Here is a 16816-nt window from a genome sequence, read left to right on the forward strand (position 1 = left end):
CGTGCGCGAGAGACCCATGTGTGCACAAGTGTGTGTGTGGTTGGGTGCTACAGCAATTGTGTTCTGTGCATAACATATATAGTAAAAATCAGACCTTTACGGCATTGCAATCTATGTATGTGTGTGTGTGTGTATATATATATATAGTCATACTAATAAAGTAAATGTTGTTACGTATGTGCTATGAAAGTGTAATTAGCCCTACAGAGAGCTGTATGTGCAGAGGCAGAGACACAGATGGGCACGTGTGTGTGTGTGTGTTAGAATGAATATGGTTTGTGTCTCATTAAAACCAGACTTTTATATTGATAAAAATGTTTCTGTAAATATACATAAATAATTTATAGAATTATAAAAATATAACAATACTTTCAAAAATAAATTCTGCTATATGAAAATGGAATTTAAAAACATTTTTCTATAGATACTTTTAATATCTGTATGTGTACTAAAATATATCAGTTTATTTTTATATATTTTAGAGATAAAGCTAGGGAGTGTGTGCACACATACACAGGGTGGGGGGAGACTAAGCAAGAGTGAATGTGTTATTAAAATGTATTTTGTGCATAATATACACTATATATTAAAACACAGCCCTTTGTATGTGTCCGTATGTATGATGCTCTGTATCTAGCTGTGTGGCTACACAGGTAACAGTGAGCAAGAGATGAGCGCGTGTGTGTGCACGCACACACCTGTGAGTATATGTGGGTTTGCATGTGTGCACACACATGCGTGTGTTCTAACAAATAGACTTTCAGCATAATATATAGCATAGACATTAAAACCAGACCTTTGTATCAATGCCACCTATACCTACATATGTATATAGATACATACATGCACATAATTTAATGGCTAACTTGTATAAATAAAGTTAGTGCCGAGTTAGTTTGTTTCTCACTCGTACAAACTATGTGTCTAAAAGCATGTAGTATATGGTATCTGCTGTGTGGTCTATACAAAACTAAATATAATGGAGATTAAAATTAATGACTTATTTTCTATACTAAAATAAACAAAGTATTCCTTAATAAGCAGCATTTTTAGGCATGTATTACTGTATGTTCACACCTCATGATACATAGAATGTGTATGATGTGTATATATGTACATAATTACATGACGTAACAGAGCTTACAATGTAGCATTTTAGTGCTTAGTATATGTTACATATAATATTATTATTATATATAAGTAAAATAGTAAATGGCACTACATATAGTACAGTTAGATTTCATGTATTTCTGCGTTCGCTGTGGTTACACGCGGCTGCTCTCCCAGGCAGCCAGGCTGCTGGCAGCGCCCTGGGGGCAGCTGGGGGGGGGACGATGTTTGCCCCCCCAGTTACCCCCCTGGGGGGACACAGCCCAGACTGGAGGCTGTGGGCACTCGCAGACCAGCGTATAGGGGAGAAAAAATTAAATAAACCCTCCCAAAAGCCCTGAGCCCTGAGACACCAAAGCAAGCACACAAGTGAGAGAAGAAAAATTTAAAAGTTTATTAAACATTAAGAATAACAGACAAAAAAAAAAAAAAAAAAAAGATTTGGGCTGAACAGCATACAGGATGCAATCCATTTAATGTCATACACTTAATTTGATCTTATTTGTTAAACTTGTTTTTAAACAGATGCTGTCTTGTGGTGTTGCCAGAAATACAATGGTTGATCACTTGTAAGTTTTAATACACTTTTTTTTTTCTTCACATAGGAAAAAAAGTCAACAAAATAAACTGCACATCTCTATTGTAAATTACATGCAAAAATAGTTTTAAAGCAGTAACTGGGGTTATTACAAACCCACAGAGGCAAGCTATTCAAAGGTTAGGTCCTTGGGCACGGCAGAGCTCCTCGCAGTTGCGGTTACAGCGCACGTCTGTGCTGGTCTGTGTAGGCACAACCTCGCTCAGGTGCCTGCCTTTCATTTCGAATTTCTTGCTTCTGTGGATTCAAGTCAGAACTTTATTTCCATGGTGCTAGGTTTAGTGGCTTTAGCACCGCTCAGAAAAAGAAAATAAGTAATCCTTTCCCCGCCTCCTCTGCCACGGGCTTTCCCACGGAGAGCCCCAAGGTGCTTGTATTCACAAATACAGCTCAAATTAAATTTCTTTTTAGAGGGTATTCTTTTTTAAAAAGAAAAAAAAAAATCACTTCTAAGTTTCAGCAAAAACAAACAAACAAAGACAAGCATTTTACCAATGCTTATGGTTTAATAGAGGTCAGTGAATTATTTAGACAAGCTATTAATTATTCTGCAAATATATATTTTTCTATTTTTATAAAATTACAATTTCATATACCTACAAGCTCCTTCGTGAGCAACACTGCCATCAGAGGTGAGATGAGCCCAGCTAAGCTGTCCCTGGGAATGGAAAATGAGCTAAACTTTGATTTATTTAATTTTTTAAAATTTTATTTTGGGGAGACAACCTGGTTTTTTTCCAAGTTTTAGCCCACATATTTTACCCCTTTCATTTTTATTTTTTTGGGGGGGTGGTGGTGGTGTGAGCTTTTCTGATGGCAAGTCCCCCAGGCTCCTCTGAAAGTCCTCGCTCCCCCAAGAGTGCAGCCGCCAGCCTGTGCTGCGCCAGCTGCCCCGGCCGCTGCTGGGGGCCCTTCCCGCTCCGTCCAGCACATTCCCGCTCCCTGAGCTGCACGCTGGCCCTCCCACCCACCTGCACGGCCGGACAGGGCAAGGTGGCACCGGAGCAGCTTTGGGACCACTGGACACGGTAGCAGCTGGAAACCCCTGTGCTATCCAGCCTACAAAAAATACCATCTCCCACCCCTTCCCTGCCCAAAAGAAACAAAGGAATTATCTGCAAATGTATTGATCTTTTTTTTTTCCAAGCTGCCTTTTACATTTTAAAGAAGGTTTTGTGGTCAGAATGCACCCTACCGCTGGTCTAGCTCATACGCACCAGCTGCTCTCATGCACGCCGTCCCTGCTGTGCAAGCGTCAGCCCGAGGACAATCAGCGTGAGGGTGACTACAAGCCGCTGCGATGTGCCACGTTGCTGCTAACGCTGTGCAGCAGCCGCTGGCCAAGGCCTGCCATGGTCACGCTTCTTCCAAAGGGGAACAAGAGTTAGAGTTTATTTTGCAGTGGCTACAGCAGATGCACTGACCTGGGCCGAGCACCGTCAGGCGCATTTCTCTACCCACGCATCCAGTGGCTCATACTGACCTTCAGAAAATAACTTACTAGACTTTAAACTTTGCTGCAGCACATGGAAATTCCATTTGCTGAATAAATAGTCCACAGGCAAGTACTGCACGTTAAGGGATGCTGACAAGTCGGGCACGTTTGAGGAAAAATACTGGAAAAAAAATGCCATTGATGCGAGGGTATTTTTATGCTGAACAAAATGTTGAGTCCTTTGTAACAATCTCCTGAAGCATGAATAATGATTTAATGGAATGAACAACCTTTTTATTTGAAAATAATGTCAAAACACTGAGAAAACTGTGAGCAAGACATGTAGCACCATATTTTCCTCACATGTTAATAACCGTATGCAGTACGTACACCTGTATACATGAACAGAGCTATTTATTAAAAAAATTTCAGCTGGAAACAGATTCTAGCAGCAGCAGATTAGAAATGACTGGGTTTTGTGTGTTATGTATTATTTGTCTGCCTTTACAAAATATTGTATTGTCCAATCAATAATTGACTAAAATCCACGTTGTGCTTTGTCCCTGTTAAACAGTTTATATATGTGATTCTGATGGAAAATAATAGTCTCTCCTTTTCAGTAATACAGAACATCCTGGAAAGCTATATTACTTCCATTAAAATTTCATTTAAAGCACAGAACATGCCAGTGTGCCTGTGGTAGGCTTAAAATATTAAAGATTTAAAAAAAAAAACCCCAAACAACCAACAACCAACAAACCCCTAAGCATTTCCTTTCTGTACAATAATGGAGAATATATATCTTTGCTATGTATTTTAAACATGGAATAGCTTTATCTTTTTGCTATATATATGTCTTTCAAAATACATTGTCAGTATTTGTACTTGAAAAATACTGTACAAAACGAACATACTATAATTATTCTGTATAAACTTTATACATTTTATAATATCTATCCTTTTGGTCTATAGTAAACACTTAGATTGATTGGATTAACCACAGTATATGACAACACCGTCCCCTTCTGAAATACACCAGTGTCTCTTACATTCATTTTTCAGAAGTCCACTTTATATTAGAACATACGTGTTCAAAAGCAAATAGTTTAAAACAACAGAGTTCAGAACCATCAGTCCATGTCACACTCAAAACAACAACCACTAGGAAAAATGGGCTTTGCAAACCAGTGACTTCTTCTAACTGAATAAAAGTGATTTTTTAAAACAGCAAGATATAATCCACAGAAAATATATTACAAAACATGGGAAAAAACAACTGAATTTAGGTATTTATTTAAGTTTTAATCACAAAATGGAACTTGAAGAAATGCGTAACTAACTGAAAACAGAAAAGCCCCTCTGATGTCAACATCGGATCTGATTTGATACTATTAATTTTGTTCTCGTTTCAACTAATTATCCTGCTTCTTATACATGCGCACCCTAGAGCAGGGATACAATTAGCATGCTCACGTTAATGTGTCTTTTACTTTTTAACTTTTCGTTAAAGACATTAAAACTCCTGTTGGGTAGGGAAACCATCCTACGTCCACTAGGAACATCCGGGCAGCATGCGCGCTAGCGTACAATAGGATTATTGCTTCAGGTACAGACAGTGCAAAACACACACTCTGTGGTCTATCGATAGTACTCCTACCTACCTGGGGTCTGTGGAAATTAAAGGAATCTTAATAGCTATAGAGAAGCCATTATGGGATCTATAATGAGTATAGCTAACTCAGTCTAACAGCACTTTAAATCTGAAGACAATTATCACCAAAACTTAAAATACAACAAAAGCGATCTATAAATTAATATTTCTGCAGTGTAGTACTAAATTATTATTTGTGCACTTTATTAGCATGTTAACTTTTCTGATTAGACATACTTAAACAATAGCTTGTTACTCTCGAAAAAAACTTGAGATCTACTTTTTTTTCTTTTTTCTTTTTTTTTTTTTCCTTTTTTTATAATTTATACTGGGATCTTTCCAAGTAAATCAGGAGGATGGAACTGGTTACAATAACATAAAAACCCTACTCTGAAGCAGCACTGAAAAAATATAATAAAAAGCTTACTATGGCGGTTCTCAACAGTCCAGGTAAAAATGTGGCACCCTTTGAAGAGGGTTTCGTAAAAATGGGAAGTGCTGAGATGCGTGCGCGCGCACACACATGCACACACACAAGCGCACACACACATATACAGACATGTGAACACACATGTGCACATATACGCAGGTACACACATACGCAAACAAAAAAAAATAACGTTAAGTCAGTTTTGTTTCTGCTTCTGGTAAAGTGCTGAAGACAGAAAGGTTGGTTTGGGTGTGGTGCTATCAAACAGGAAACACATTGTCCATCTAGTCAAATGCCAACCCGCAACAAAAAAAAAAAAAAAAAAAGAAAGAAAAAAGAAAAAAAAACCCACTTCCCCCCCCTTGAATTTACAGGGGGCCGTGTCGAGCTTCGTACTTTGCAAGGACGTTCTTGCATTTGCCCAGCTCTTTCCGTAGGTCGGCCACCTCCTGGCGGAGAGCCGAGTTCTCCTTCTCCAGAAAGGAGGCGCGGATGGCAATCTGGTTCTCCTTCAGCCGCCGGGCGTCCCTCGATCGCTTAGCAGCCATGTTGTTCTTTCTACGCCTTGCCCAGTATTTGTCATCCTGCTCATTAAACACAGGAAGAAACAAACAAGATATTAGATTTCAATAAACCCAGCAGCCACCAGGATGTGCTCTTAGCCGCAGCCTCCGGCCCGGGGGTGACTTCACTCGCATTCTGCTGGCCGGGCCCAGCGAGCCCTGACAATGCCAGGCGCTGCTGGGACAGAAGTTACAGACTTACATGGCATAATCCATCCAGAGCGCACAGATGCCTGCGTGTGTTTCCGTCAAAATGTTTACGCTAACCCCCTCATCGTCTTGACTGTGAATTCCTCCAAGGAAAACTGAAGCAATATTGCAGCGGCACAATTCATCTCCCATCTATGCTGACCTAGTTAGCATACCCACCTTCGCGCGTCATGACTCACTCGCTACCGGTTGCTGGAGCAGTACTAATTACCTCCTGTACGTCCCTGCTCATCTTTGCCAGCCAACACCTGGTTCACTCTTTTTGTTGGTATCACCCATTTCATCTCACCGTTCAGTTCTTTCTTCTGTTCAAAGCTCTTTCTCTACCGAGCCCCGAGGCGCTCCTGTTTGCACCCCAGTACAGCCAGTCACTGGAAGGGGATTCCTTGGCACAACGATGATGCTGCTTTGGTACCATCCGCAAAGAGATTAATACAATAGGCTTTGACCATGGAAAAAAAGCATTTGCCAGAAATAGATCCACTAACCTCTGAAGTTTCGTAAGCTAACACATTCCCAAAGTGTCATCCCTAAAGAATTGCCTCTAGGAGATCGCCTTACTGCATTGGTGCATCAAAGACTCTAATGACGACTTGATTTTACCTGATTTTTCCACTCTTCCAAGGAGGTGGCCTTCAGTGAAACGGCAGCTTAAACATTGCTTTGAAATGGAATTAAGTTCCAGAAATTTGGAACAACTCAGTAAATACAATGCGGGCAGAATCTCTCACGAAAAGTGAAATTCAGTCCCCCGCACAGTAAGAGTGATGTCGCCATTCAACCCTCAAAAAAAAAAATCAGGTAAAATCAAGTCAAGTCGCAGAGTTCAGCCTTCCCCTCCAAAGTCACCCCCCCGGTTTTGCGGGCTTGCATGTCCTTGCGTGGCTCTCTCGTTTCACCAAGCACGGTAGCACTGCCCCACATCCGCTACGGGGCACAGGGGCCATCTGCGCCTACGCGGCACTGAGCGCGCAAACGCCCCACCGCCCTGGGCCTTGCAGCACGCGGCATGCCAGGCCTAACGCTGCTGCTCTGCATCTTCTCCTGCTGCTTGCGTAAGGCAAAGGAAGGGCAAAACAACGGCTAGAAGTACCCTAGAACTGCTTCATATTAGTTTAGCTCAACAAGGTGTGCAGCAACGTTGATTTGGAGCCAACATATCTCTAAATTGCTCTTCACCTGTACTTAGATGGGACCTCCAAAAATCCTCTTAAAAACAAGCGTGCAGCAAAAAGCTATGACCCAAATCTTGTTTATAATTTCCCATCTCATTCCACTCCATAAAAATCAGCTTTAAATAATTTATTAGTGTGCCACCTAGGCTTCATCCCTCTTTATTTTAACAAATTGCTATGGCAAATCCTTTAATCCAGGCCTGAAAGAGGTAAGGCTGGCATTTCAAAATCACATGCAACCCAGAGACGATTGACTGGCCTAATCTGCTTACCATCCCCCAGAACTCCACAGCCGCTCCACATGCCAGGGCAGAAGCAGCACTTGGGTCAAGCGCTCTGAAATGAGTCAAGGGCAACTAGTGTGATTAACTCAGAGAAACGAGAGACCCTGAACTTCTAGTTCAGTCTTAGGCTGAAAACTTATGTGCCCCACTGCCGCATGCACGACACTGGTATTCTCCGCCTCAGCATGGAGCATCCAACAGCATCTTTGGCAAAAGTTTGCTTTTAGGATTCCTAGGAGATATCACAAAATGACAAATGGCCCACATTTCCGTATCAGACACCTCTCATCAGGCAGACCTCTCAGCACACCACGATGCCAACACAGCATCACTAGTAGTAAAATTTGCCCAGGTAAGTAATGGCACAGTACAGATAAAATCTTTCTAAATGAAAGCTGAGGATATTACAAAGTGACACCAACTACCACCTGAACACTACTGGAATTGTGATTTCTGTGCTTTTAGCTTGCACAACAGTATCCTTAGGGATACAGACAGCGGATAGCATCGGCTTCTTTCCCGAATGCTACGATCTGGTGTAAACACATGGCATTCCAGCCTCTTCACACGCGCAGCCAGGGATTCCCAGCTCCTCAGTCTGTGTTGGACGGCAGTAGCGACAGCAGAATGAAATTCTGCACTGTCCATATCTGATAAAAAAGATCATCTTGGAAATCATATATTGAGAATAGAATTTTGCAAATAATGACAATTTTCACAGTTGTTTGATAAGCTGAATCAGTTGATCAGTTTGTTCTGCTTTCCTCATGCTCTTTGCTCTTCACATCTCAAGCAGTGAGAGGCACAGACAAGGATGCTTGATCTTTTTAAATAATGTATGATTATTGTATTTTAAATACTGCATTAAAATGTATTTCTTGGGAGAATAATTACGTTGTTTTCCTATAACTAGTCTTGATTCTTTCACCTAGATTAGTAGCGTTTACTGCAGTGTTCCCATTCATTATTAAACAGAGCTAAAGAAACTTCCAAATAAAACATAATATACTTAATTCTAACATTATCAGGGACCTCCATGGACCCTGTCAGAGATGGATTCTTCCTTGAAGAATTCACAGTCTGTGCTGATGAGACAGAGAATGGAGGAAATGGAAACATGATCAGAGTGTTTCATAAGTGGGAAATATGGGACAAAGTAAGCCTGTCCAAGGTCACGCAGGAAGTCTCTGGCATACAAAGGAAATGAATATCGATCTCATGAATTTCAACTGTTGCATAACTAATAAGGGACATCCTCCCCTCTGTCTTATTCAGAACCGTTAACAGTTTTATTCTACAACGAAGTCGTATTTAGTCTGGCAGATTTATCTTACATGAGAAAACAGATTCACGCTCCAAACCTGCACCTCACAGAGTAACGATCACACAGTCTGTACAAACAAGCTTGTCACCAGTTCCAATTTACCTTCAGGTCATCTGGAATGAAGACTTTACGAGCTTTCTTAATCATCGGCTGTGGTTTCAGTTCTTCTTCAGAGAATTTGCGCTTACGAGGGTCAAACATCTCCTGGCCAGGAATACTGGAAAGAGCAAGATCTGCAGGGTCAGGTTCGTAGCCAACAGGAACTTGGATAGTCTCAGGATCAATGGGACTTGGTGTGTTTCGGTTTGCTGGCAAGATCTGACCTACAGAAATAAAGGTTAAATTCAGCTATGTTAGGGGAAAAAAAAAAAAAAAAAAGTAAATAACATCACTGACCATGGATTTTAAAACATTTCTAAATACTTTATAAGCAGTAACTTTTTAAGCTTTCACTGTGAATTTGGTATCTACTCTTGCTAAATATTAGATTGTCCACTTTGTAGGGTGCACGTTCAGATTCAGACATGTTCATGCCATTATTTTCAGAACTGGTTCCTAATTTTGGTTGCTAATTAAGATCACTGAATCCAACAACTTAGTTGCACAAGACTGTAGGCAGAAGACATGCTGCTCCAACCTGTGCCACTTCATTAAGATCACATCCTCAGGAACAAATCATAAGTACTGTCATTGAGCTCTGATTTATCTGCAGTCCTTCCCAGATTTCTCATACACAGATTTCTCCATATACACCTTTGAGGGTACGTTTAGCTTACAACCAATGGTGCAGTACTTGCAAAATTGTACTTTCTAGCTGTGCTGAAGTACTCCACAAAGGCCAGTACTATTTTCTATTAAATACTGTCAGTAATATTCTAAAAGACAGTGAAGGAAACTAGCAACACCAAAGGCTACAGTGACTACTTAGAGAAGCTCTGCAAGAATGAAAGAATGCCACAATGCTCTTTTTATGGTATATAAAAGCTAATAAAAAGGAGTCTATCCCCAGAAAAGAATGATAACTGCCCCCTCCTTTTACTTTTTTAATTGTAGATATGGCCTTCAAGATTCTACAACATCAATTCAGGCACCATTCCCATTAAATATCCAATTTAAAATCTCAACCAAAGGTTCCAAAAATAGGATCCTAAAGTCAGCTGCCTAAACATGGATATCCCTCAGGGCAGAATTTTCAGAAGTTTTCACATCCCTCAGAAGTACAAGCCTTAGAGACTTCAGAGGGAGGACATCTGATTGAAGCAGATATTCTTTTATAATTTTGGCTATTAGCTAATTCACTTTGACTTTAGAGATATGACGCCTTTCATAATAACTACACAAACATCCTGTGACTGCATAATATTTCCTTATTTGTGCCCACATCTGCAATATTTAGGGTGTAAAATGGTAAACATTAAATGTCATTTCTAATTCGAAAGCAAGGCCAGTATTAACAATGTCATTTTTATTTTAATACAGAAGATCAAAACAACAATATTGGAACTGCATAGAAAATGCACCAGGGACTTGCGCTGCACAAACCAGGCCTTGCTAACAGACAGCTTGTCTTTTGTAACTCCAGTTTTAAAATGGCACTGATAAAATCTGCTTCCAGGAAAGGCTAGTAAGGGCCCGGGAGAAGAGAAAAGGAGGATCAAAGTTATTAAAATATATACACATCTATGGGACGGTGAGCGAGAGGAAAGGATGCTGCTACCCGCACTGCACCAACCGTGCTTCCTCCTCTGCCTCCGGACCTGGCACACGGCTGCCAACACCCCGGTGCTGAAAACCTGACGTTTCCTGCTGTGCCCCGTTAATAAAATCAGAAACCACGGCCTGCCTGCCTGCTGGCCACAGGGGCAGCGGCAGGCCTGTAGGCAAGGCAAGGCAGGCAGGCGGGCAAGGCAAGGCATAGCATGGCATGGCAAGGCAAGAGGGCAAGGCAAAGCAAGGCAAGGCAAGGCAAGGCAAGGCAGACAGGCGGACAAGTCAATGCAGACAGGCGGGCAAGGCAAGGCAGGAGGGCAAGGCAAGTCAACGCAGACAGGCGGGCAAGGCGGGCAGGCAGCAGCAGCCTCTCCCCGCGCTGCCCGCCCGGGGGCGCTCTCGCCTCGGCGAGCCGGCGGCGCGGGACGGGGGCGCGTTCCGCAGCCCAGGCCCCGCGTGCTCCCGCAAGCGCAGCGCGGAGGAGCCGCAGGGCGGGCGGGGCGGGCGGGGGGCGCCTGAGCGAGCCGGCGGGCAGCCCCCCCTCCCCCTGCCCGGCCCGCAGCGCCCCCCCCGCAGCCCCCTCCGCGCCCGCGCAGCTGCTGCGGAGATCCCAGCCGAGGAGCTGTTCCGAGCCAGCCCAACCGGCTCCGCGCTCGCGGCCCCGCGCAGCCCCGCTGTCAATGGATGGCTGATCTCATCTCAGATATACGGGCTGGCAGAAGCTGGCTTATTTAAAGGATTAAACGCAGGAAAGCTTCCTGTGATGTGAGTGCACTTGCACCAGAGCAGCCAGGTATTTCTTTAGTGCAGACAAAATACAGACATATGCGCAGACAAATCTTGCAAATTCTGTAATACGGAATAATACGAAGCAGGACACTAGCTCTGAATACTTTTACAGTATTTCTGGTGAGTATGCAGGGTGTTTCTAAAAGCCAGCCGGATTGTGAAATCTGCCCCAGCTTCCTAATTGCCCTACACAAAAGAGCCTGTATTTAAATATTGCTGAAGTTCTAAATACACAGTATCAGTTTACATATTATCATTTACCTACAATGTGCCATATTACACAATTACATGAGCTTCGTAATCATCAGCCTCAAGAAAAATCTCTCTTAACAAGGAAATGGCAAAAATGCCATTTTTAAACATGGGAAACCAAGGTATTGTATTGCATTTTACCCTTGCAATAGCAAAAAAAGGGAAGAGCAACGTGTCTTCGACACGATCAGGGAGAAGAACCTACAGCCATCAGCATCCTGCCTCGCTCCCTGCGTGCACACACTTCACCCCCCCGGCCTAAGAAGCTCTCAGTACTAAAGACCCGGTCCTTCAGCAAACAGAAGATGCTCCAGGCGCCAACGCGAAGCTCGTTCAAGGTGAATGCTATGCACTAACACAAAGCCTGAAAAATCATGCACACAGCTAAACGTTATCACCTAAGCCCAGAGACTGCTGCCTGTAAGTTACTCCTAGGCTGGCACTGCACGCGCACCTCTAACATCTATGCGGGCTGACTCCCCGTTCTGTCACGCTCCTGCAAACGATCAGTAACTCCACTGAGAACGACAGAGTTAATAAGGGTGTCTAAAACCCCAGGCAGAAAAACCAGAACTTCCTTGACCAGTGTTTTACATTAGGCAACTCCTGGCACTTGGTATCTTTCTCTTTATTCTGTCAAGTTTTGCCAATAATACAAGCCAGGAACCTGTCTTCATTAGTTTACTGGCTAATGGCCATTACATCTATGTGCCGCTGGAACTGGTCATAACCCAAGACGACAGCGTGGGCTGCGCTGGACTTGGCACTGATATTCCTGCAGGAGTACAGTACGTGGCCTCATGTTACATCGCTCTTCAAGCTCCTCTCCCTGTGTGCGCATGGCACTTTAGCTGTGCATCCTTCTGCCAAATTTGTTCAGGGTGTTATTTTTATGCACTAAATTCCTCGCAATCAGAGGTAGGTCAAATAAGCACAGCAATCTGCACGTCATGTGCCCAGCAGCCGACTAATCCTCACATCAGCAAGCTTCACAGCTGTCACAACATCCAGAGAAAGAGCTGGTCTGAGGCTGTAATGCACAAGGAATCAGCCAAGGAGCAAGCCTACAACACCAGCCGCCAAGGCCAGGCGAAGGTACAGCACCTCACTGCTCAGCATCAGGAGCCAGGTGCCTTTGTTGCCAGTCTCTGTATTATTTAACCACCGTGCTCACAACAGCGGCCAAATTTTCACTGCAGTGAAGTGGCTGGACTGTTTAATGTGCTTAGCTTTGTTCTCAATGGGGGCTGACGATTGCCAAGTGTTTTGGAAAGAACTTAGCCCCTCTATTTAAGTTGCTGAAACAAGAGCTCTTCGAGCATTAAGCTCTTTTGGAAATCCAGCTGCAGAACTCCACGGTGGTGGTGGATGCAAGCTGGGAACAATGGTTAATGGAAACTTCCCCTCATACCACCCTAGTGATGTGTCTCAACCATGGCCTGGAGAGACCGCAACTATGTCAACACTGGCCTTTTGTCTGGAGACCTTCCCACTTGTAGAGTTCCACTCAAGCAACACCGAGTATGCCAGGACAGCCACAGCTCCAGGTGTCTCCTGGCAAAAGAATCAGCAAGTTTGACAACTCCAGCAGTTACGGCTGCCCCAGCATCTTGCTGTCGCTAACGCTCTTGGTGTTGCTCTGGCAGATATTAGCAACAGCGGAAAATTTTGCAGAAAGGAGGACATGAAAGAAAGTTGGCTGTTCTAACCCTTTCAGTCCTCCTCCTCCCAGCTGAGACTGCCAGTGAGGAAGTCCAGCGTAATGGCAATATTTTCAGTGTGGTTCCTTGTTCAAAGAGAAATGGACTGAAGCCATTCACTTGTGTCATCTAGGTCACCGAACTGCTGGTAAAAAACCAAAAAGCAGCTTTTAATTGCTTGCAATAACTAAAATTCACAATTCAAAAGTATAGTAGCATTTTTATGTACCTACAAAACCAAAATGCTGATCTGGTATCATGGGGAGCTCAATCACTGTATCCTGACTCTTAATTTCCCCCATTTGAAACATCCCACCTACCAGCTGTGCCCAGGAGAGTTAAGACGGAAATAGCCTCTTCAACTGCACCACTGCTTGACAGGCTTCTTATTTGTATTGCAAGAGTTCCCCAGTAAATTATGTGGAACTCAATTTTGAATCATTCAACTCCCATAGAAATGTGCCTGATTTTTCAGAAAATCTCCCTTCTTGCAGCCCTTCCACACTTTTCATCAGCTCAACAGCTGGCTGGAGAACAGTAACGAGAAAAAGAAAAGGGAGTGGAAATGTTCTAATCAAAATATTTTCCCCTATTTTTTTATGTGTGTGTCTGGGAGGGAAAGAAGACAGGAGTTTCTTCTTCAATTTATTAGCAGCCCAGAGATAAAATACATGTTTGCTAATCATTTTTCTTTATATAAGCCAAAGGCACTCTGGGTACGTCAGTCAAGACTATACAGTACAGCAGTTAAATTGACAGATAATCCTCACCCAGAGCTGCTCCGGAGAACCCCACTGCTCTGCTGATATGTCTTCCAAATCGCCTATCTGCTTGGCAGCTGGCCAGCTATTTGGGATAGCTCTCTTACTCCAAATCACAGCCTGTCCCAGGCTAATCTGTCATCTATTTCTGCATTAACTCCTTCAGCCTCTAGGAAAAGTTATCTCACTGCAGAACACAAGGCAGCAGGCAGGAACTGAGAGAGGCAAAAAATCCCCGCAGGCTGCAAAGCAAAAGGAGTATTCTGCAGGTCAAGACTTATCTAAGGACAGTATCTTGTCAGGCTGTAATTCCTCACAGTATTGTAAGCAACATTTTATCTTCCTATCTAATTTCCCTACTATCAGGATTTTAGTGTCTTCCCAAAACCGAAATATTTACATGGATAGTAAGATCATCATCTAGACGAGCACTGAAGGGAGCAAGGAGCCACGCTGAATGATCTTCCAGCCCTTCCACATGGCAGGACAAAACTAACCACTCTGCCTGGGGACAAAGATGACACTTCACCTCTGGGTGTATTTATGTAAGCCATTATTAGAGGGGCTTTATTTTCTTCCGAAGCAACAGGAGATTAGTGTATTTTGCCCAGTGCTCCAACCTGGCACAGACATTCCTCTGTTTCTTATCTTACACAAACTTGATTCTGCCGAACACGGGGTGGCTGCAAACACTTCCTGCGGAAAGAAGGATCTTAATCCAATGCAACACAACATATTCGCTGCTGTTAACACACACTAAAACACTGGCACATAAAAGTGTTTTTAAAATGTGTACTTTTTAAAGATATCAGCATTGTTTACAAACCTTGTGCATTTAATTATGAAAGAATTGTCATTTCCCCTCTCAGCATTGTGTGCCTCCCGCTCTGGGCCTCTACAGTATTATTACAGGCAGGACTGGTAGCCTTATTAAGATTGTCTGACACTTCCCATTAGAGGATGCTGTCTTCAGTTCCTTAGACCTTTGCCAGATTTCAACCATTCTGTTTGGATTTCTGTGTGCCAATTATGTTTCTGCCAAAATGGCTCTACAGTTTCCCGAAAAAGGTTCAGCAAAAATACTTTGTTTTCAACCTGTTAAAAATTTCTGGCAAACTTCTCACTGAACTGTGCTAATGGCCTGTGCATGGGAAGAGAGGGCAGCTCCTGGAGCAATGTTCCTTCCCTTTCGTTTGCCTTCTTAAAATCTACTGTGTGCATGCTAAGGCTGGGTGAGAAAGGGGCAATTTCAGTACATGATTAGGACTCAAAGCTGAGAAGGGGGCAAGAAGGTGACGATGAGGGAGACTGGTAGCCGAAGAGGAGAGGGGGTGAGCCTGGAAGAGGAAGGTTGCTTCAGCTAAGGCTGGGATGAATGCATTCTGTAGAAGAGCATCGTTGAAGGGAAGCAGGCAGGAATGTGCCTGTGCTGATGGTACATACGCAGCTCCAAATTCCCAAGACCCACAGATCCTCTTCTATCAGTAACCAGTGAAGTGCACTGGCAAAGTGCCCTGTCCCCCTTCAGCTTCTTACAGGGAGAGTAAGTTGTCATCCTCTGCTCAGTCCAAGCAGCAGGATGCTGTGGGGTACTGTCAGGTCCGTTCCTACTCATTTCCAATGTGTAGGGCTGGCACATGAGATAATCTAGGCTGTCTTTGCAATTTGTTTTCAAAATTAAATGCAAGAGTAGTTTTAAAAAGCACAGTCATGGTTGCAACAACCTTTGAAGTTTCGATCACGTATTTTTTTTTCCAGATCCTTTCCTCATTCAGGAGTCACTTGTTTCACCCATTCTGATTTATCCTAATGGAGCCATTCATTATTTGCCACAAATTATTCAAACCTCCTGTAAAGACATGATTAGCAACTTTTCAGGAGTACTCTCCAGCACTGACAACTACTGCATCTGCATACTTCACAGAAATGATTTTTTTCCCCACGAGACCCCCATGAAAGAAGGGGCAGCACCTTCCCTTTGCAGAGGAAGGACAAAGTACAGACATTTTACATCACAAGTAGGCAGCCAGCTTCTCAGGCTAGCTGACACAGGCATCTGCATTTCAAATCAACTCTCACCAACTTCTGCTGCAGGTTGGGGGCTGTACACCAACAGAAGTGAGGGCCACCCAAGGTATCAAACTGGGCTCCTCACAAAAAAGAAAGCAAACACACAGTGTGACAAGCTCTTATAATCAAATGACTTGCTCAGAACTCTGCTGAAGCTTCGTGGCAAAATCCAGTCTCTCTCTACACAGTTCTAGTCCTTCCTGCCAGATTTTCCCTTCTCCTCCCGCCATTCCCGCATCCTCTCACATCTGCAGTAAATGAGGTCAAGATCCTACAGACAACTGCTTCCTTCCTGATACAGCCCTGATTCAACGCAGAGCTGGTCTGACCTCTGCATACAAAAAGGGAAAACGGGAAAAAAAAGAGGATATAATGTAATTAAAGCCTGCATCTCCAAGCAGACAAGGTAGAGGGGGGTTGCTAGCTGAAGCTGCACATGTGGCCGAGTGTTTGCAGGCTTTTGAGGGCTTGACTTGGAACTCCTGCATGTGGTTAGCATAACAACGTGCATGTAATAGGCTACGCCTTTTGTGCCAGTAACATTTTGCCCTTCAAAAGTAATAAACAAACAAATACGAGGCACCACCAGGTAAAATTTTCCACAACGTCTACCGGACTTAAGGCACCGCTCTCCTGTAAGATCCAGACTCTGAAAACCTTAGCCCATCTTTAGCGTGTGTGAAGGCAGCACTTAGCTCTGTGAGGCCCCATTTATGAAAGCTACCAGGAAATCAACCTTCTATTTGCTCCCAAA

The 16816-nt window shown here is 43.3% G+C and overlaps 1 protein-coding gene across 2 annotated transcripts in view; it reads right to left on the minus strand.

Moving 5' to 3' along the window:
• Window positions 1-1695: 1695 nt before the first annotated feature.
• The window catches only part of HLF (HLF transcription factor, PAR bZIP family member), a 37115-nt gene continuing 21994 nt past the window's right edge, over window positions 1696-16816 (minus strand). The window contains exons 3-4 of one of the 2 annotated variants that reach the window (XM_037406498.1): window positions 8883-9103; window positions 1696-5811 (exon numbers count right to left, since the gene is read on the minus strand). In XM_037406498.1, the coding sequence (XP_037262395.1) occupies window positions 5593-5811; window positions 8883-9103 (440 nt within the window). In that variant the 3' untranslated portion in view covers window positions 1696-5592. The remainder of the gene's footprint in view (window positions 5812-8882; window positions 9104-16816) is intronic. The other variant, XM_037406508.1, reaches the window with a different exon arrangement.

The sequence above is a fragment of the Falco rusticolus genome, chromosome 1 (genome assembly GCF_015220075.1).
Source record: "Falco rusticolus isolate bFalRus1 chromosome 1, bFalRus1.pri, whole genome shotgun sequence".
Classification (NCBI taxonomy): domain Eukaryota; kingdom Metazoa; phylum Chordata; class Aves; order Falconiformes; family Falconidae; genus Falco; species Falco rusticolus.